This window comes from Lolium rigidum, chromosome 7, assembly GCF_022539505.1.
Source record: "Lolium rigidum isolate FL_2022 chromosome 7, APGP_CSIRO_Lrig_0.1, whole genome shotgun sequence".
Classification (NCBI taxonomy): domain Eukaryota; kingdom Viridiplantae; phylum Streptophyta; class Magnoliopsida; order Poales; family Poaceae; genus Lolium; species Lolium rigidum.
This window is the reverse complement of record NC_061514.1, coordinates 250363261-250386568: the sequence shown is the minus strand read 5'-3', so window position 1 is coordinate 250386568 and position 23308 is coordinate 250363261. Positions and strand designations below refer to the sequence as shown.

General features: G+C 42.3%; 1 protein-coding gene and 1 long non-coding RNA gene across 2 annotated transcripts; both read left to right on the top strand.

Moving 5' to 3' along the window:
* Positions 1-1956: 1956 nt before the first annotated feature.
* On the top strand, positions 1957-3002 carry LOC124677402. Its single transcript, XR_006994040.1, has 2 exons — positions 1957-2460; positions 2536-3002. It is a non-coding gene; the product is annotated as an uncharacterized LOC124677402 (long non-coding RNA).
* Positions 3003-19920: 16918 nt separating this feature from the next.
* On the top strand, positions 19921-21020 carry LOC124677970 (vascular-related unknown protein 1-like). Its single transcript, XM_047213903.1, has 3 exons — positions 19921-20313; positions 20412-20477; positions 20637-21020. The coding sequence occupies exons 1-3, from the start codon at positions 19975-19977 to the stop codon at positions 20814-20816; spliced, it is 585 nt and encodes a 194-aa protein (XP_047069859.1). The 5' UTR covers positions 19921-19974; the 3' UTR covers positions 20817-21020.
* Positions 21021-23308: the final 2288 nt, after the last annotated feature.

Here is a 23308-nt window from a genome sequence, read left to right as displayed (position 1 = left end):
ATCATATCCTAAGGTTAATAACAATCGGATGGAAAGAGCGGACCATTGTCCGCCGCAACAGCGCTAAATTAGTGCACGAACGAATAGGGGCATCCTTTTATTGGGAACCGTCGCTATCATGCGCTGCAAGCCGATTCCCTGCCAACATCGCCGCTCTACGGGCTAGCCCGCCGCACTTCCTTGTCCGTCGCTGCCGGTTCCGCGCGAGCCCGTCTCTGATTAGGTTGCCGCCGCGCCATTGGATCCTGCCCCGATGTCGCCCCCGCGCGAGCCTGCCTTTAACGGGAGGGGCGCGCCCTCACCGCCGGAGAAGCGAGGCCATGCCCTCAACGCTTGGGAATCGCCGGAGAATTGAGGCCGCCCTCAACGCCGGAGAATCGCTGGGGAATCAAGGACGCCCTCAACGCCGGGGAATCGATGCCGCCAGGGAGGCGCCACGGAATTGAGGCCGCCGTCCACACCGTGGAAGCGCCGGGGAAGCCATGTCGCCATCCACGCCGGGACGCCGACGACACCCACACGCTACTCCACAAACTACGTGCCGGTTGCCACACTTTCTTCAGGTTCGGGATCTTTAATTTGAGCTGAAACCTGTCGTCAAGCAATGGAACAATGGATATTGCAGGGAAATATGGTAATTGCACGGAAAAATTTAGGGGTGTTCCGTACTTTGATCTCTGGAGCGTGAACATCTGTAGTCAAGGATAAAATTGTGCTTGGAAACATGCTGATGCATCAAGGCGTGTGTCCATGGGGCCTCACTGTGACATTTACCCCTATGTCCATCAGCGTCAGGGGAGACAAGGAAGTAAGGTTAAATTTTGCACTTACAGTATGATTCCTTTTATCTTTCAGACATATATTTATATGATGAAGCATTTAAAAACCTATATCTTAATAAGGATGTTGTTGCTCTGCTGCAGCTTTTAATCAAAAACAATTCAGTTACATTGTGTATAATAGAAGAATTTATTTTATTTACTCGCGCTGATCATTTTGGTTGTTTCTCTTCAGGACAGCCATCAGGCGTGGCGGCGACATGTCCATCCGCGCTTGCGCCGCCGCCCACGCCCCATCAGACCTTCACCGCTGATGTGCCCCACAGAGGCGCTATGCACAAGGCGGGAGTTAGTGTCACGGAGAAGAGATGCACGACGACAGGAGGAAGTCCGAGTTCATCCGTCTCAAGTACCACGAGGACGTCGCAAACGACATGTGGACTGGCTATGGGCTGGTCGAGGTACCGCCCCTGCTCTCAAACACAAATAATGTGGCATCAGCAGTGTTCATTTTAGGTGTGACTTCTCCACATGCGAGGGCTAGCAACTGAACTACATTACTAGGGGCCTCCATCTATTGAGTAAGCAGATTAGTAACTTATTATTTTGGTGGTAAATATGTGATATCTACGCAGCTTAATAGTTTCTTTTTTAGCAAGTGCTAATTTTTTCAGTTGCTAGATACGCAAACTTGATGTGGATGCTTTTGTTTTCTGCTGCTTCTTCGATGTCCCATTGTGAAACTGCACAATAGACTTAAGCTTTAGCTTGTGTGACAGCTTGTGCAATTAAATCTGCAATCTATCATTCTGGAGAACAATAATCTGTCCATGGTATTACTCATTGATGTGTATTCTTTTGTCTAATCTGAAGTCTTGAATGAATCAATTTCGGAAGTGTCGAGATCATAAAGTAGCGACATCCAGTAATAATAAACCTGCTAATTGCTAGCTACTTCAGCTAAGAGGGCTTGATACTTTAGTTTATCGCAGGGTAGTGTTTCTCCAGTTTTAGTGACTATATGGTCAACGATTTAACGAGTTATGCTGATATTGATTACTATGTAGTTGTTTTTTTTTTGCAAAAGATTAATATATGATTGTTACACAGGGGTTTGGTTACCGGGCGGGATTTCTGGTTACCGGGCGGGAACCGGACTTCCCGACCCCCCTCGGGAAACCGGTATACCGGCCAAAAAATCCCGAATTTTTTGACTTTTTCTGAAATTTTTGAATTTTAACAAAATTCCTCTGTAAATTGTCCTGCCGAGGAATTTGAATTCAAATTTTGATTTTCGAATTCGTCCGGTAACCGGTCGGGATTTTCCGGTTACCGCGGTAACCGGCAATCCCGACCCCCCTCGGGATTTTTTTTCATTCGGGACCCAAAACCTTGGTTACACTACAAGTCCAGGGTTTAGTTTATTCAGATATTGTCATTGAAGCAAATGGCAGGATCTTTAGCAGATTTTCCTCTCTACCACTGAATAGATTATATGCTCAACGGTGGTCTAATGCTATTGAACTGCAATACTAAAGCCATGTGTTTAGTTTTTGACATGTTCAATGGAGGACCTAATTCTGCCACAAAAACAATGGAGCACTCATGATTGCTTTCATCTCATGCTTAAATTGGTAATTTGGAGAGCCATCCTGGCATAGCTACTATTATTCACAGTAAAGTAAGCATCCATGGGTCTTGCTGAAATCATGATCATTTTTATCCTTATATCTTGACATATTTTTTCTGCGGCTAGATTTGCTTTGGTGCCTCGGAGGATGGGACACCACAATTAAGCTATGGACAGTCAAAGGTTATGAAGAAGATGGTGATGTTTTCTCGATGAAAAGACAAATAGAATAAATACTCAGCAGAGCGAAAAGTGGCCTGGTTCTGTTCAAGTTTGCGATCTACTTTTGACTTATCCATAGTGCTTCATCTTGGACTGGAGCACTTCGTTCATGTTATTAAGTAAAAAATGGGCTTCGGTTTGGTATTGGTTCAAATCGTTGCACAACAATGGAGTAATTTATTACACAGACTTATGATATATGCTGCTGATCTCACAATTCTCATCATATTGTACTCCAGGGCTCAACATTGCTAGACATACACGATGTTTCACTTCGATTGCTTAGTCTGAGCTATGATGAATATAATCGTTCTGTGTTAGGATTTTCTATGTACATTGTTTGGCATCTGTACATTTATGTGTCGATTTTCTATTTTTGTCCAACCCCCTACATATTATTGACTAATTTTTACACTGTCCAACCAATATTTTGTCTAGCAGTCATAGGATGTTGATGTCTGGTTAGAAAAGCTACTTCTGAACAAAATGATATGTGAGTATCTAAGTTCATGTACTTTTGCAAGAGCTTTTGCATTAGTCCTATTCTTACACAACTTGTAATCCTTCAGATTTTTTCTGTGCTTACTTCCTTGAAAAAAAGCGATTTGGTAGTCCTTAGCATTAGCATCTCCAAGTCCAAAAAAAGCATTAGCATCTCCTCGCCATTTTAGCGTTACTTTCAGTTCGTGTCAACTGAGTGCAAGCTACTTCTAGCCAAAAACAAGAGTGAAAAGGAAATGTAGATTTAATAGGTCTGACTGATGCATACCGTGATATGATGTTAAATAGATTCAAACGCTTTCTTCATTGCAATACGAGTATAGACTATAAAATATTGTTTGAGTCGTCTCCTCTTGGCGACTTACCCCATACTACTGAGACTGGTGGAAAATGCTGCCAAGTAGTTTTTCAGTTAGTCGAATTGTAATATTTAACAGTACATATCAAACTTTTTTTTTGAGCTTCAGGGATCTATGGATTGTCTGAGTAATGAGATTTAAAAACACGTAAAGACGTGCGTTGCACGTGCCCACTTACTAGTTTAGTTAAAGGTACCACTAGAAAAATACCAACCTTTACGAAGGGAAAAATCGTCCCGAACTTCGCACGATATAACGACACGTGTCCTGCTTTTCCACGCCCGCGCGCCCCCGCGACGAGTACGATCCGCGTGCCCCGTACCTCCACGCACCGCGCGTACGTCCGCGCGCCCGTCGAGCGCATCGCGCGCGACAAAAAGAACATCGGCGCATGCACACCTAGAGTATCCATGCAAGCCAAAACACGCAAGCTAGCTAGTACGTATACAGTTTTTGAAAAGTGCACATATATTGTGCGAAAAAAGTATGCCTACAAAAACAACTACGAACAAATTAAAGTACGCCAAAAAGATGAGTACAACTCAGTGAAGACACGAGTACAGTTGCGGACATAGCACGAGTACAATTAGATACATAGTATCAGTACAGCGAATACGAGTACAATTATGTACAATACATGAGTACAGTTACGAACAACAGACGAGTACAGTTGCACACATGGGGCGAGTACAAATACAGTCACGCACACGAGGAGGTACAGTCGTGCACACGAGCAGGTACAGTCGCGCACACGAGCAGGTACAGTCACACACAACACACAAGTACAGTTGAACACACGAGCGAGTACAAGTACAGTCACGCACACGAGCAGGTACAAACGCGCATACGAGCAGGTACAGTCGTGAACACGAGCAAATACATATACAGAAGTACAGTGGCGCACACGAGCAGGTATAGTCGCGCGTAAGTACAGGTACAATCTCGCACACGGGCGAGTACAGTTAGCGAGTAAAGGAAAAAAATTGCACCAAATACACTAAAAACAGGAGTACTTATCAGTTGAAACACGAGTACAGTTAGGTACACACCACAGATACAATCATAATATTATTGGAAGTACGAAAAAAAAGTATATCCAAACCTATCAACATGGGATCTAGCCTTGAAGATCTCGACGCGAGGATCTCAAAAGTGAAAACGGTCGTAATTTGGACTTACGGTTCTCAAGATATTTCATTTTGAAAAAACGAATCTAGAAGAAAAAAGGAAAAACTGACATAACACAGTCCTCTCTCTCCTCCCCCATCCCCACCTTGCTTCCATTTGCGACACGTGGCGAGCAGGGAGACCACTTCCCAGAGATTTTCTGGCACCACAGCGCGCCACTTGTCGCGTGCGGAGCGAGTTGCCTTCCCTTCGTGAAGGTCGGCCTTTTTTTAACGATTTCGTTTAGTTACCACAACCCTCCTCAATTTGCATACAACCAAACGAATCACTTCTCTTTTCTCCAACCGAACCCAGGTGAAATTATTGGCATCAAAATGTAGTGCTAAATCTAGCCCAACTACATTTTCACTCGTACGGTAGTAGTTGGGCCAAATTTCATGCGACGGGTTGAAATGCAAAATTTCTATGCAAGCAACCAATCAGACCCGATATGTTTTCCAAATATAATTTACAAAGGATAAATTCGCGCATATCTAGAATTGGTTTGGGCCACACCACATCAGGACATCAGGTGGAAAATACTCTTAAGCCCTCCCTGAATATAACACGTAGGAAAAAAATTAGAGATAGATTGTGTTTGATTGAAAGAACTAGATATTGCAAAGATGACTAGATTAGATCTAGTCCTCTTTTTCGGTTTGAAATCATTTTTGCGCAGTGTTTATTAAAACGGAATGGCTAGAAATCAGGCGCCTGATTTTTAGTATGTATCAGTTGACGTTTTTAGCCTTTGGATTTTGCCTCGCGATTTGTGCAGTGTGAGAACGTAGTGAGTTTCCACTAGGTTGAAACTAAGAATTTAATGAGTTTCAACTAGGTTGAAACTGATAATTAGTACTATTTTTATAAGTTACAACTATATTAAAACTGAGATTTGTCACATGACATCAGGCGACTGAGACATATTATGTCTCAGTCGCCTGAGACCTAGACTCGCCCTTATTAAAACATGCATAACTTTATCATAGAGAGGATGTTTTTGATATATGACCACTCAAATGTTATTCAAAAAATAACATGTGTATCTAATATTGTTCGTCGAAAATTAAGGTAGAGCAGCTGCCATACCTTGCCATACCGGGAGCTCCATCCCTGGTATCACTTGTGTCTATTACTTTCTCTAGGTGACATAGAGGGTTAAAAAACTTTCAAACACTCGTCAAAATAAAAGTCTACCAATACCCTTGACTCAGATTCTGGTGAACACATAAGCCCCATCTTCCAACTATGGCAAGATTTCACGAGCGTCTAGGGTCGCTAGAGGATATAGCTCGTGATCCAAACCAAAATGTATCAACAACTATTTATATGCTTGATTTCTAGCGTAGATTTTCTATGCTTGATTTCCTAGCGTAGATACAGCTCGCATTGGTGTGTGCAGGCGTGCAGCTGTTTCTTTTGCTTTCCTCCAGCAAAGTGCGTGGCATAAAGCCCAGCTTAGCTTACACTTGGAGCCCATGAGATATCTGGGCCGTCAAGCAAACTGCTGAGCTGAAGGCCTATTCGGTCTCATTGTCTTGCTGCAACGCACTCGGTTTTCTGGGGAGCTCCTATAGTCCTATGCGTCGAGCTGGTCGGTGGGGTATTTCCTATTCCCCGGGGGTTGCTTTATACCGACCTGGTCGGTGCCAAGCGTGGAGCCGCACACCCCCGGCCGTTGTTGGACCCGGCCCACTATCCCCCGACAGGCTGTTTCATTTCGCTGCCCGTGTGTGGCTGCAGTGGCTAGCTGGGCCGCGGCCCACTAAAAGGTAATTCTCGTTTCGTTTTTTTTCTGCTGTTTCTTTTTTATTTTCCATAATCCGGGGTTTTTCCAGAAAAAATTCTATTTTTCACAAACATGAATTTTTTTAAAAAGAATATTTTTAAAATATAATTTTTAAAAAATTAGAACAATTCTCAAATTTGAAAGATTTTTAAGTTTGAACGATTTTCAAGTTTGAACGATTTTTAAGTTTGAACGAATTTTAAATTTGAACGATTTTTTATTTTGAACGATTTTTATGTTTGAACAATTTTTTGAATATGAACAAATTTAAAATTTGAACGATTTTTCGATTTGAACATTTTTCGAATTTGAACGATTTTTTATTTTGAACGATTTTTATGTTTGAACAATTTTTTTAATATGAACAAATTTAAAATTTGAACGATTTTCCGATTTGAATATTTTTCGAATTTGAACGATTTCAGATTTGAACCTTTTTTAAATTTGAACAAATATTAGATTTGAACTTTTTAAAATTTAACAAAAAGAAAATAAACAGAAAAGAAACAAAACAAAAAAAAGAAACAGAAAAGAAAAAGAAAAGAAAAGAAAAGAAAAGAAAAAGAAACAGAGACAGAAAACAGAAATAAACGAAATGGGCCGACCAGGCCGGTCCATACCGCGCGCGCGGGGGTGTGCGGCGCGCGGTAACCACCGACCTGGTCGGTGTATAGGAATTGCCGCTCAATGCGGCCCCTATCTGGGACGCCGCACAGGGCGGGATTCCTCGGGCCGGCCCATTAGAGGCAAGGACAATTTCACGTTACGTGTTTTCGTTGGTTCTTTTCACGTTTCCGTCCAGCCTCGTCAGATCTCCCTACCGGTTTATCTTTGGTTTAGGCTGGTTCCCTCAAATTTTGAGTTGGTTCAAAATTAATTTATTTTACAAATTTCGAATTTGTTCATATTTCAAATTTGTTTAAATTTCAAATTTGTTCAGATTTCAATTTTGTTCAAATTCGAATTTGTTCAGATTTCAAATTTGTTCAAATTTTAAATTTGTTTGGTTTTAAAATATGTTCAGATTTTGATTTTTCTAATTGTTCAAATTTTTTCCGATTTTGAAATTGTTAAAATTTTGAATTTGTTCATATCTGAAACATGTTCAGATTTCGAATTTGTTCAATAAAATGTTCAGATTTTGAATTTGTTCGTTTTAAAACTGTTCAGATTTCGAGTTTGTTTGGTTTTAAAACTATTCAGATTTCGAATTTGTTCAGAAGAAACCGGAATAAAAAAGCGAACGATAGGATCAGGATTTGTTGTGGTGTCTTTTAATTTTTATGTATTGGGCCGGCCCACGTCGTGTCCGCTTCAGGGGCGGTAGTTGGACAATTTTTTAATTTGAATAATTTTCTACTTTGAACAATTTTCTATGTGAACAAATTTTAAATTTGAACAAATTTTAAATTTGAACAAATTTTACATTTGAACATTTTAATATTTTAAACAATTTTTGAATTTGAACAAATTTCATATTTGAACAGTTTTTAAATTTGAACGGTTTTCAAATTTGAACGGTTTTCAGATTTGAAAGATTTTTAAATTTGAACATTTTTGAATTTAAACATTTTTTCAATTTGAACAATTTTTTAAAATTAAAATTTTCGTATCTGAAAAAATATAAACAAAACCGAAAACAGAAAAAAGAAAAGAAAATAGAAAAAGAAACCAGAAAAGAAAAAACAAAAAACAAAAATGAACTGCACAGGCTAAACAGACCCACATGGGCCTGGCCCATACCCAACCAGGAGGTGTGCGACGGCCGGTAGCCGCCGACCTGGTCGGTGTATAGTTTTGCCGTTTTCTGTCGGCTTGTTTAGGCCTGTAATGGCTTCGCTTTCCCGTGGGCTGTGGTTAGGACGCTAGAATTAAACATACAACTTCCCGTAAATTCTGTGCATTCTTTTTTATTGTTAACCGCCCTTTTTATTATTAGAACTCAAAGGTTATAGAAAGAAAACATAAATGTTGTGCATGAGGAACTAAAGAAATGTACTCGCTACTAATGGTGCTACCTGAGTATACGATTCTTATTATGTGGTACATAGATAGATTTGTTTGGATATATGCCTCCGCATTATTAAATTCTTGGCAAAAGGTGTATGCCATGTAATTTTAGGCAACAAAGTGGAACATGTTGACCCCCCACCCCTTCTATGAGAAATGACCAAAACAAGAGAAAAGTACACAACTTATAGGAAAAGTTTTCAATAAAAGTTTGTCACACATGCGCCAACAATGATGAGTCCAGGTAGATGGTGATCTCAAGATTTCCATCCTCAAAGCCGAACTTCGTTGGCCACTATTTTTAGAAAGGGCACAACACATGTAGGTCGACATCAAAAATCTTGTGTTTCCACTGAATTAACACATACTTATCCTTGAAGTATCACTGCCTCATCAATCATTTACTGACTGACAACATCTTGCTAGTCGGACACCACTCGGGGAGATGCTAAAAGTACGAAACGTCCCATACCATCCCGCTTTCATTCATAACACCATATATCCACCTCATGTAGCGACAAAGAAGACATTCCATACCATCGTCGGCCTCAGAAGCTCCGAGGTCCAAGGAGGTGCCATCGCAAATACCTACATCGGCCTTAGAAGCTCCACTGTCCAAGGAGGCGCATGTCATATCATTGCTGATCTCGATTGGAAGCAACGCCAAGCAGATGACCATCACCATCTCAAGATCTAGTCATTGCATAGTCCACATGACCAGCAACCGGCCGCTGATGAACCAGGGCTACCACCCTTGTTCTTGATCTCATGTGCCACCATTGGACATGGGTGCCTTCTGCACACATCACCCCCATGCAACGAGGCATTTCGATCATGCTCCCTTGTCGAGACACCGCATTTATTAGGCCGCCACAGAATACCACTAGTTCCATGATTTGTAAACATAAAGACCAGATTAGAGCACCAAGGCATCCACTTTAGTGAAGATCTGCCGCTCTGAACGTGCGAGCTAGTCCCCCACACCCAACATAAGAGTCATTGGAAGCATTTAGCGCGAGTCCTGTCTCTATCACGGTCACCTGGAAGGGGCGAGGGTGGCTATATTTTCCGAGTGTCGCCTGGAAGAGGCGAGGGTGTCAAAGTCGTCCATAGATGTACCAAGGTGCATATGACTATTTGAAAATTTTCAAAGGAAATACTCCCTTCATAAAAACGCATTGCATAAGTGTTGTACCGAAATTGATTTTATATCAAATATTTTCATGTGTCAATATTTAATTGTCTTAATGAATCAAAATCTTCTTATGTATTGGGACGAAGCAAGTTATAGTGTACCGCTAGATCGTTTATGAATTAATGGTGTATTCTAAATAAAAGAAAATCATTGTTAGAGTTTTTGCTAGGAAACGAACAATTGAGTAACAATACACATTGAGATAATACTCTCATTGTTCCAAATTAGTTGTCGTAGATTTATCTAGATGGCATGTATCTAGATAATTTTTAGTGTATAAATACATGCATGTGAAACCAGATAAATCTGCAACATCTAATTTAGGATGGACGGAATGCCATATTTCCACTAAAAAAATCGGCACTTCGGTGGATATTGTGTACGGAATTCTGGAACTTTGTAATGCTAAGCTTAGATTTCAACCTCTTAGTACCTCTTTGACTTGCATGATTATGAAGATGTAGATGTCAATACGAAACATGTATAGTCCATACGGCAAAGACAGGTAGAATAACGGAGTATCACAATGCCAACTATAACCGGTGTCTAAACAAGTGTTGGCAGGTGTTAATGTGCTATGGCACTACTATGTCTTACTGACATACTACTATATATAATGTGTGTATGACCTTTACTCAGTATACCCATATATGTTGAATTTCTTTCCATCTTTCTTGCAGGTCATGTAAATTAACAAGTCATAGTCATGGCAGGTGCTATGGCACTACGTACGTATTGGCGCTCAACAAGTCAATGCCCAGCCCCCATGTCATGGATTTCTAACATGGGCCCCTGATATATATAACCTGTCCTCAATGTCGTAGAGAAAAACAAAAGGGCATGATCATGAGCCCCTGAAATGTCAAAAGCAGGGACCTCGGAAATAAGCTAAGTTGAGTTGTCAAAAGCAGGGACTGAATTTCTGACACGACTTTCAACAGCATAATCATTCTAGCTATGATGAACCATGTGCAGAAGTTGGGAGCCACATAATCTGGCATCAGCTTTCAGCCAGGCATGAATGACAGAGATCTGAACATGGATCCTGCTCTGTTGCATTCAAGACGGCTACACTCACTTGCTATACCAGACTGGTAGGTGAACCGGCCGGGCAACTCTGGTCTCAGGTCCGGCTTTCTGAGGCCGGTCGAGACCCCTTTCGAACAATAAAATTATGTTTTATTACTTAAAGAACTTAAACATTATATTCGATCTCTATATAGCTATAATACATAAAAACGCTTCAATTTAAAGTTACAAAAAAAGGACGCGATAAAAGTGTTCATCAAAAAACGTAAAGGTGCCTAGGGTGACAGATGACTAATCCGAAGATGACGCATCCATCAACGTTAGATAAAAATATCGATCGTCGTGTCCTCCAACCGTGTAGATATCTTCAAACATATCGCGATTCTCCACATATCGTAGAAATGACCATGAATGAAGCAAAACGATGCAGTCGTAGATATAACCTACATAAGCGAATCTTTTTTTTCATTAAATACCTTATGGTTTCTATATAGCAGAAGCACCAAATAGGCAAGCACTCGCACCCTAATATGCAATTTAAACCATACCGCTTAGCCAGTAGCAACACTATATGGTGGGTATAAGTTAAAACCTACTTGAATAACCGATCAAATTTGCACTAGACAATATGTGTTTAATAGTCTTGTTACGTTCATAGAATAGACATTTAGGCCTCCGTGCCAATTGTATTTTGCAAGGTTATTTTTGGTGAAGATTACTGCTCTACGAAGACACTATGCGAAGATATTTAAAAAAAAACACAGTACAAACGCAAGCGTTCACATAAACGCGTATACACTCACTCCTATGAATGGACACCCTACCCCTATGAGTACCTCCAAAAGACTTAGCCGGCGGATTGGATCTTCAAATTGACGAACTTACCACAGACGCCTCGCTATCGACGAGAACGTCGTCTCCCACTGAATGAATATTTCGCTTTTATGAGACACACACATATCAATCTGAGGTTTGAACTCTGGTGGGCTGGGGGTACAACCGCCCACCTAACCATCCAACCTCAGGTTGGTTCTCACCATGCAAAGATTTTGGTTTTAGCTCAATCTTCATTTGTAATTTGTGTTTTGTTATCAGCTAGCATTTCAGGCTGGATTAGTATCAACTCAATACGTAGAGTACCAACTCCTAGATAAAAACATAACGGAAAAGTAGGAAAAACACTTTACTTTAGATTTAGTTATACTTTGCGAGTATATTGATAATTAAAAAAAAAAACTGCTCATACTTCACTCCCATGTAACTTCCATCAAAATTTATCAGTCCCTCTCGACAACTAGATGGAAGCCAAATGTTGTAACGAGTCTTAGACTTTGTCACCGCGTCTCAAACCACTTTTTTCGAAAATGGCACTTTATTACTTGCGCAATAGCCCGGCCTCTGCATAACTAAGATGCACACAGCCGCTCACAGATTCGTTACAAAACCACACAGGTGTTCTAATATAAAACATAGTTCAAAAACCATAAACAAAGACTAGCTAGGAGGATCCAGCCGAAGATCACGCTGCCACCCATGTTGGGAGAAAATATCCCTGGCCGTATCCTCCAACCGTGAAGACACCTCCGTAAAGAGGTCCCGGTGCTCCACACGCTGCAAGGTATCCATGAACGAAGCAAAGCTGTGCACCCGGTGGATGACCTGCAAAAAGGAAGAAAAAATATTATTAAAAATCTTGTCATTTCTACATAGCCATAGCGACCAAATGACTGCAATCGCTCCCATCCTAATAAGACGTTTAAATCTAACATCCACACCATTGAGCCAGTTGCCAAATAAATTGACAACACTATTGAGTGGGTATAAGGTAGATCCTATTTGAACGGCTAACCATATAGACCTAGCTAACTTACATTGGAAGAATAAGTGTTTAATTGTCTCATCCTGATGGCAGAAGATACACTTGATCTAGCCCATCGAAATTTTGATTGGATGGTCTAACTCCCGCGCGGAAATTAAGTGCGGTGGCTTCAGTTAGCAATCTCTTTCAGGTTTAGTATTGAATCGTGCACTCCTTTTGTATGCTCCCACTTGCTTCAGAGTTCAAGACAGATTCTCCATGTTCTGCATGCCTCTTGTTTTCCCACTTCCCCTTTTCTTTGTAGGGAATGTCTGTTTGCCGGAGGGGAATGCAGAAAACCAGGAGATGATGCTGATGCCATGAAGATCAGGAGAGTTCGTCAACCACAACACATGTGCACGCCCCAATCATGTCTCTCAGCATGGCAGGCACCCTGCCCCAGCTATCCTGTATAGGATCCCGTGTGGTCACCCAAAATGCCGTAGTTGATACGTCGCTGATGGCGATAGACTGATAGGGTTACTGTATGCATACATGGTCATCCAAATATGTTCCATCCTTATGTCAGATTTATCGAAAAAGAATTCCACCGTTATGCCATTAAAGACGAAGGTATTTGCTTGGTACCTACGCCGTGGTGTTATCCTCACCAAAGATAATCTTGCGAAAAAAAACTGGCATGGATGTAAGAAATGTGTTTTTTGTCAAGAAGATGAGACAATTAAACATCTTTTCTTCCCGTGACGGTTTGCTAAAGCTATATGATCAATCATTCAGATATGATCTAGCTTATACCTTTTTCGTAGCATTGCAAATATTTTTGGCAATTGGCTAAATAGGGTAGAGGTTAGGTATAGGAGTCTTATCAGGGTGGGAGAGTTAGCCGTCATATAGTCGCTCTGGCTATGTAGAAATGACAAGGTTTTTAATGACAAAAATGCTTCTCCTTTTTTTTGATAAAGGGAATATATTAATATCAAGAAGATATCAATTACACCCAGCCTCTGCAACAACGCACCTCCCTAATGGCACTACGGATGCACACAACCAAAAACAAGAAAAGAAAACTAAGAAACAAAAGTCCCGCTACAGTATCTCGGGCCTAACAACAGCAATACATCCACCACCAAGACAACACCTGAATTACAGACTCTCAAAAAACGACGTCTCCAAGAAGGGAACAGTGCTCAAATACCGTCGTCGCTCGATCAAAGATCTTAGGTTTTCACCCTGAAGATAGTCCCCGCTCTCAAAACAATGTCTCCACCAAGGACATTGCCAGGCACAACCAATTAAGACCAGACCTTGGGTTTTCACCCTGAAAGGTAGGACTCTGCACTTCACATGTGTTGTCGCCCCCACTTTCATACCGCTGCTGTGAAGCCCGGAACACCAAGCAAGTCCCTCAACAACGCAGAGACTTGAACCTCCCTTAGCTAGTCCTCCCCTCCGGCCTTCATGAAATTCTCTTCTTCCGAGCTTTCATCATGGATCCATAGTCACTTGATGTCAACAAAGAAAAAGAGCTTCGCGCCGCTCCCTCCAGAACCAATCGGTCGGAATAAAAACATGGGTGCGCACGACCGAATACTTCCGATCCAACAAACTCCAGGCAAAATCACTGTTACATTCACCGGCGGAGCCTTCCGGAACTCAACACTCCGGCCAGATCACGAGTCCAGGCCTCCGGTAGGTCCTCCTCTTCACGCAAGAGAGGCCCTATGACCGCCGCCTTTATTCAGGTCGGACCCCTACGTCGGCGACCATCCTGGGCTGGCCACTCCAACCCTCCACCGGCGACACCATCGCTGGCTTCCAAGCTCCTCCATCTCGCCGCCGGAACGAGTAGGTTAGCGATAGTTGCTTGACGATGCCTTCAACAAGATAACGGCGCAGACGCCGCCATCGCCCGCCATGACCGGAGTCGGCTCGGTTTTCACCGGCTACTATGCCTCCCCGTCTCGCTGCCGGGCTGAAAGTGGGATCAAAAATCCAACACAGCCAGCCTGGCCGACTGCCTTCGGTGGATGAAGTCAGCCACCACCACCATGCCCGGGCCGAAGACCCGGACGTCCTCAAGCCGCGAAGAAGACCCAGCGAAGCCTCCTCGTGCCATTGGCGAGACGCGGCCGCGATGGATCGCGATCCGAACCTCGGGCCCAGATCCGACCACACCGCAGCCAGCATCCGCCACCGGCCGCCAAAGATCCGCCGGCCACCGCCATCCTGCTGCGTTCAGTTGACGGAGGAGGAGGAGGGTGTAGGCCACCGCCCCCACACGCTCCCGCAGGCCGCGCTGCGCTCTACCGATGGAGGACCGAGCCGCCACCGCCGCCTCACCACAGGGGCTTTGCCCCGCGGCATCCTCGGCGACAGCGGCGGAGGAGGGGGGGCCTGTAGGGGAGGGGAGGAGGGCGGTGTGGAGGGGAACTCCCCGGGGACGGTGAGCGGCGCCGCCGCCTCGGGGGAGAGAGGTTAGGTCAGATGTCTGCACGCATCATTAGAATCATCAAAAAAATGCTTCTCCTATGCAGGTGATTTACCGGTCTACGGCTACGCTCCGTTTATGGTCACCGCTTCAGCGCTTGGAGAACCGCGACCTCTTTACGGAGGTGTCTACATGATTGGAGAATTCAGCCAAGGAGTTTATTATCCAACATGGGTGGCTGCATAGTCTCAGGATAGCAGCTCCTTCGCCATGATTGGATTTTCTTCTTTACAGCTCTAATAGATGTTGAACTTTATGTGGTTGGTTTGTAACGTGGAACGGCTGTGTGCATCCTAACTATGTAGAGGCCGAGTGTATTACGTCAAACTATGAGTAATAAAGCGCCTTTTTTGAAAAGAAAATATGTAGTATATATGAAATTTTGAACCAGCGAAGAACATAAATTGGTGTTTGGATGAACCTATGAATGCAAAAGAGTATGCCTGCCCATTTAGGTTATCAACACGGATAAGTAAATGTAAAAAAGGAATTCTTCTTTTATCCCTCAGATGTGTATTTCTGACACATTAGCCTTCTAGGAAAATTTATACTGGAATCTCCATATACTAAGAAATTTTGAATCCCCATGGCTCTACTCAGGGTGTAAAGGAATTTTGGTTTCATGACCCCCCATCTTTTCTCATTTCTATTCTTGTTGCCGTGTTATGATTCAATAATAAAGTTGCTTGAACTTCAAATAAAAAAATTGAACCCGGTTTTACCCCTTTGTAGCATTTTGCACGGTCTAGATAGGACCAGCATGTTAGATCCATGTGGTGTGATAACAATTGTAAAGCTCGGAGGGGTTGCCTTCATCGACTGATCATGTTCACCTTTGTCTTCTCTATGCTCCATTCCTTGACATCCTCTTGCTATCCTCTAGCCTCAACCATCAAAACTTGACCAACATATACATATTAGAGGGTCTAAGGTTTTTTAAACGGGTTAAGCTGAAAGAATTTTCACTAGATTGGGTGATTGGTGTCACAAAATACACAAAGTAGAGGGTAATAAGTGGAATTCACTTTCAATGTAATAACGAGTTAGGTCTACTGCCATGGGTTCAAACACTAGTTAGTTATGAAAAACAAAACTCCAGTAGGTGGAGTGGTTCAAGGCCACCAACCTAGTTTTAGTAGAATAACGTCAACCTAGCTAGCTAGGTTCGATCCTGTACTAGAAAAAAATCCAGTTGTATATACCCAGAAGTTATCCTTTCATCCAATATATAACCACAAGTTGTTGCTAAGAATTGCACACTTTACATTGCAATTGGGCATAAAATTATGCAATTTTAGGTTCCAAAAGGAGGAAATGTCCCCGTTTGGCTGAAATTACTAAAACCCCAGTCATGCTTCTTCTAAGTCTTTGGTTCCAAGCCCATCTTATTATCCACATTTCCACCTCGATCGCCGTACGAAATATATTCAACCTGGCACAAACAACAGGTTCCAGAAATAAAATAAAAACATTACATAACTCACCCAAAAGTCTGTTCAAGGACATACAATATATACAATTCAACATACAAACAAGTGTATGGATGTTTTGATTTGGCACAAACCATGATCTCCACGAATAAGAAGTATAGTTTTTGTAAACCCTACCAAGACATTGTGCTAGTTGCTATACTAATAAGTACGGGTATTAAATAAAATTACACACTTTTCAACATGAAGTTTTAAGCTGAAAAGTTTGTTGATTTGGCACAGCGACTGAATGTTATGAAGGTTCGGGGTAACCGAGAATTAGCAAAACTCTGCTTTTGTATTTGACTGTATTGGTTAATTAATTAGTCAGAAGGAAGGAAATCGAATTGTGTATCTCAGGCCTCGGCAGTCCGTGGCCACGGTGCAATTAGACACAATTTTGTACAATTTCAGTTTTGAAAAAGGATGGAATGTCCCCGTTTGGCTGAAATTACTTAAACCCCGGTCATGTTTCTAAGTCTTTGGTTCCACATCCATCCCATTGTCCACATTTTCACTTTTATTGCTGTACAAAACATATTGAACCTGTCACAAATTAACGACATGTTCCAGAAAAAAAAACTTGGCATAATATTGAATTCACACACCAACCAACTCACCCAAAAGTCTGCTCAAGAAGGGGATACAATATGATTCAACATACACACAAGTGTATGGATATTTTGATTAATAAGTCTATATGTATTTTTAAAATAAAATTTCACACTTTTCAGCGCAAGGTTTCAAGCAGAAAAGTGTGTTGATTTGGCAGAACGACAGAGTTTCATGAAGATTTGATTCAGGGCAACAACCGAGAACGAGCAAACCCATGCTTTAGTTTTATTTTATAGGTTGGTTAATAATTAATCAGAAGGAAAAGGACTCGAATAGTGTGTCGATTTGTGGATGAGCGGCGGACAGGTCCATGCGCAGGGAAGCTGCAGACGTTTACGCATCGACACTGCACCACGATACGGCATACGTTCTGGTCTGCACGTTGTCGAGCGTAGCCCGAGCAGTACAGTGGAAGCAAGCTTTCCGATTGATTATGGTGTCGCGGCTAGTAATTAGCCCCACGTTTATTTTAGCTAATCAATCGGATTGAGAGGTACGGCCGGAGTCCTGGCGACCTTTTCTTGGGCGTTTTGATACGTTCAATGATTGCATCATCGCCTGCAAGCTTCCGAGAGAAGACGACGCCGGCTGGGCTGGGTCGTCAATCGTCACCCACCCAGACGTGCGGCGCACCAATAATTTCGATCCTGAGTGTGTCTGCGTGCGTGTGCGCGCCCGTCAGCTGGTAATTAACGGTAACAACGGCCGCCGGACCAGCCAGCAATTGCGTCCTTTACCCGAGACCGGTGTCCTCATGTTTCGACGCAGCAATTGCCGCAGCATTTGCGGATACTTTTAAAAAAACATCTCATCAATTAAGATTTAAATTAGAAAAATCTCATCATTTAAGAAGTTAATGTCTGTTGCCTAATCGGGCAAGGTTAGGGAACAAAAGAGTTACTCTGGCAGCGTAATAATAGGGGATTTGCTAGAGAACTAGCTTCGTGTTAAAGCTTACAACATTTGATTTGCATCGTGATTCATGCTAATCATAAGTTGTAACTGAAATTTGAGAACATCATCTAACTAAGAACGAAGTTAGTTCTCAGTCGACTGAGAAATAATCAGACCCTAATAATAGACACTAAAGTGCTTTACACCTGCAGCGGTTCAAAGTACAGTCTGCCCCTCCCCTAATTTTAGCTACAACAATGGATAGATACATTGCGAAAAACTCTTGAGTTGCGAAAGCTCCCAAGAGACTAGCATGATAACATATGTGGAGGATTTTCTATCTAGTGCCTTTAGGGTAGACGAAAGAAAGCCACCAATCCTTAACCATACCGAGGGTGGGTGTCCCATAGAGACATGTCCACCGAAGCAAGTCCGACTCAAAAAATGATTGAGTTCCAAATCATTTTGGAGTAGACGATTCACTTAAATAGGAGGCGTGACGCGAATTCAGGCTCTCTCTTGCATGATTGGCAAGCCCCACAATTTGGCCACCCTTACTTTTGAAGCCGATCAGCCGTCCATACCTAGTCTTGGATAATGAGCCATGCTAAAGTTTGCATTTTGGAGCGCGGCCCAACTTTTCCACGCCGCCTCCAGCATGAAAGAGTTTAGGATGCCCTCGAATTGGGCCTGATATGCTGCAACCGCCGTGTAAGATCCGGAAGTGGTGAATTTCCAAATGATGTCATCCGGGGTGCCCTCGGTAAGTTGAACCTAGTTTACCCGCATCAAAAGAACTACAAACTCGGCAATGTGACGAGTCGTTAATTACGCCGCTATTGTTGTTTTTTAAGGCTAACCGTTGTTCGTGTTGATATGGAAATCTATAAGCCTTCATGCATGCCCTGGCTAACCGCGAGTTTTCCTACTTAGAGATAGAAAAAATTGGCAGTGCTATGTCCTTTGGCTTCGTGCCTTCTAGCCCAAGGCGCATGCCAAAAAGCTTGTCATACGTCCATCTCCAATAGTGATGGTAGTGCCGCAACAAAACGTCCATATCCTCTTCATCACATGGGTGATCATTTCCAATCCATGCCTTTGAGGGTCTTTCCAACGTAACCATGGCCATTATAGTTTCAAAACTCTCGGAAATTTGTCTAGGTCAGTGATGTTGATCCCCCTTATTTTCTTTAGGCCTACAAACGATTTTTCAATAACTTTGAATTGGCCACCCGACAGCTGACACCTTGTCTGTGCCCGCCCGAGCTTTTGAATCATGAGCACGTCTTCATCGTTGTATGTTAACATAATTACCCACAACAAGAATTATGAAACGGATGGGGTATATTTTGTAACACATACCTTGATGATCAGGGATGACCCGCGAGCAACTGAGGCAAGGAGCAATGTAGGCCGAGCACGACAGCCGAGGTTCGGCTCCAGCTAAGGCGGAGCTCAACCAAGCTTTGGAGTTAAATCGGATGTCGACCCGACGTGATACTATTATTAGTTTTAAAACGGAAAAAAAAGCCTTTGCCTCATATTAATATAGGAGAAGAAAACATGGGGATGGCAAGAGCCATAAAAGAAAAAAGAAGGCAGGACCCGACGTGATATTGATTTAATATTCTTTAGCTGGTCTAAGAAAACAGTGAATACTGCTGCTATTTAGCTGGTCTAATACAACAGTGAATGTGCTACGGAAGATAGGGAGGATATTGATTGGGTCGGCCAGCTTCTGAAACCAATGCAAGTGTGAAATATTCTTCGTTTCCGTGTAACGGAAATAGTACCATCTGACTGTTGATTTGAACGCCCCAACCACCTCTCACTTTCCCCTTCCCGTGATGTCATGCAGCCCCCCCCCCCCCCTCTCTCTCTCGCCCCCCTCTCTCGTGTGTATATAAGCAGGCTGTCTCTCTCTTTGCAAAGCTATTCCTTCTTCATTCATAAAAGCAGAACTTGCAGTTCAGCCTTTTCTTCTGCTTCACCCTGCACACATCAAGCCATGGATGATTTAGTTAGCAGCTCGTCTTTCAAGAGTGACCTCAGCTGCAGTGAAGCGGAGGCCCAACCAGAAGAGAGTTCTTGGACCGGTTACTTTGTGGATTTCATGATGTCCGAGGAGGAGAAGAAGAGGCAAGAAGCTTCATATTGCACTTATGATCAGGAGGAGGAGGTGGACGAGGAGGAGAGCTCTATGATCTCTGACGCCGCCTCCCTCGCTCCGGCAGCGTTGCTAGACAGGTACAAGGGGCTGAAGAAGCTCAAGAAGAAAGTCTTCAAGGCACTGGATCATGATGATTCCTTGGAGGACACTGCAAGCTCTCCTGTAAATAGCCCTAAGGTATGGTATAGCTACAATTGGCTTTACTTTCGTCATCAAAACTAGAGAAGTATACATGGTTGATCTCAATTTTGCCTGTTTTGATTTGTCCTTTCAAGGTCAGTGCTTTGTCACAACTGGAATTCATCCCTAAAAGGAGGTGCAATGTTAGGGACCTCGCCAAGGTAACTCAGTTCAGTTGATAATTACTTAATTTATTGTCGTGTTCTTCAGTTGGTGTAGAAGTTATGTATACACCTGTTTTTATTTCAATGAATCGTTTGCTTATATAGCAGTAAATAATTTGTATTTAATCTTTTTTTCTTGTTTTTCTTACATTAAAGGGGGTTGGGATTGGATATGATCACGGAAGAGAGGGGATGGATTATGAAGATGCAGATGAAATGATAAGAGGAGTGAGATTTCTTGATCAGAGCCAGAAGGGTATAGCTCCATGTGCAGAGCTCAAGGACAAGGGGCTTTGTTTGGTTCCATTGTCCATGTTGCTGAACTACCAGGGTTAACTGGTTCGAGACTTATAAGGCCATGTGTTTGGAACGCAATAGTTTCCGAATCTCGTCTGAATTAGGATATTGCTTCCTGAAATTCCTTCGAAGTTTCTGTGAAATTTCTGCGTTCCAAAAATTTAGTTGAGCATGTGTGTGATTTACACTGTACAGACATGCATGCATCGTCTGTGGGATAATTGACCAAGAACATTGGTGATCGATACTGTGGATATTTTATTTCGAAAAATATAATATATGTGAATATTATCACTGCTGCTTTTGCAACCTCCTTGTTTATGTGTCGTCCTAGTATTGTTTCACCTACCAGCTTGCAAATTGTGATAGGAAATATAGATCGACGGAGCTCGGTAAAAGTCACTCGCTTTGTGTCCTAATAAAAGAACAAAATAATTAGATATATCTTGTAACCAAATAAAAACGAATCAACCTAAAGGATGGGATCTGGATATCAACGAAACCTCATTGATGCATACGTGCATAGCAACAAGACGATGTAATACCAAATACCAACATTTTTTTGCGGGGAACCAAATACCAACATTATTAGTACTTAAAAATGCCCAATTACACGATGGGAGTGCCCATGAATCTGGCTGAAGGTTTGGAGTTCTCTAAAATTCTTCTGTTTCATAAGTCCTAAATTCGTGGTGAGGCCACCCATCATTTTGAATATGACATTGCCCTCGCTTTGGTGTCACATGTGTTCGATAAAATAAAGTGTTTGTTGTTTCCATATATACCGGCTGGTGCACTGGCATATCATCATGATCAAATGGGCTATCTACCTAGTACCTACTCACTTTTGTTCATCACATATAGCTACCTTACCATCCATGAGTGGCTCAATTTACCAAATTTTTTCCTCTCTTAATCTATGTATATACCCATGACTTTGCATGCCAAATTGCCATTGCATACATGGAAGAAAAAATACTGCGTTTTTTTTTCCTTTTCTGCAAGGATTCCTTTTCAGAGTTCTGGTTCTGCATAGAAATAAATTCGGGTTTTATAGAATTATTAAGCAAGCTTCTTTTTGGAACTGATACAAGTGGATAAACATGAATAATTCAATCCCATTGCCATGCATGAGCTCATGCATTCATGAACAAGGCAGTTAGGAAGTAGCTTTCAGGAAGCAATTAGTTAAGGGCTTGACTGTTGCAAAGGATTGAAAAGGCTAAAAGACTTGCTAACAAACCAATTAAATTGAAGGCCTGAGGCCTCCCTGATTGACAGCTTCAGCTTATCTTCATGCTAGTAGAACATTATTTTCAAGCTCCATGTGTTATGTACCTTGTCGATCATAGGCGATGGATTCCAAACACGAAGTCTCTAGAGTTATATATTTGTATCATTCTGTTGCACTTTTGCATGCTTCTGAAAATCTGTTATTCCCATTACCATCTAAACACATATTATGTGTATAAGCGTAAGACAACACTACTAAAAAGTTATTACTAGGTGTATAAGCGTAAGACAACACTACTCCCTCCAGTTCATATTAATTGACTCCACTTTGTCTAGATACGCATGCACTTAGTCTAGAAACTTAACTAGATACATACGAATCTAGATAAAATGAAGTTAATTAATATGAACCAGTACTCCCTAAAAAGTTATTATTACGTATATAAGCGTAAGACATCACATATTTAGTATTGTAATAAAATCAAGCATGATATAATTTGTTAACAAAATATGCAACATATACCAAGAGAGCATGAAAGATAAATTATTCCCTAAAGAGTAGCTTGCCGTTATTATTCCCTGTTTTTTCTCTTATGGCCCTACTCATAGCAAATCAGTCCGTTTTCACCTTTTTATCTCGGAAAGGGGGAATGAAACCCCGACCTCTGCATCAATTGGTCCATAAACGGCCCTTTTATTGCAAAGTCTTTAGGAGCAAAGTTTACAATTCATGGATCGCTCGAAGTGGCAACAAAGATAAGCCAACAGAAGATTAAAAAGAGCATATAGCGTTTAAGCAACATCTAATATGTTAGCATAATTAGCCAACCAACATGGGTGTAGATAGCCCGTGCAACCATCTCTCCATTACCCATAGACTTCCTCTGCCCTTCCGATAGGAGAAGAGACTATATGTCGAAGGCGTCATCTTTGCCCGTCTTGGCACTACACTCGGCGAGTTGGGGATGCGCGGCTGCTGATGAAAACCGTGCTCCGACCTCGGTTGGCGGACGATGGCGACGTGTCGCGCCGCTACCTTGTTGAAGGCATCATCGTCGCAGTCTGCGGTCTCTCACTCGTGCTGCTTCGGGGGAAACCCTAGGTCCGGGTCTCCCGGATCGGACGATGGCAGCGCGCCCTGCGTCGTTCTACCTCTTGGGGCATCGTTTTTGGAGCAGCTGCTGGATGTTGGCGGATGTCGGTGGAGTGGTATTCATCTACCACATTGTTGGCGCTGAGTCTCGGTGGCATGGTGCTGCAGGGTATCGACGACAGATGCGGGATGATGTATGCATGCA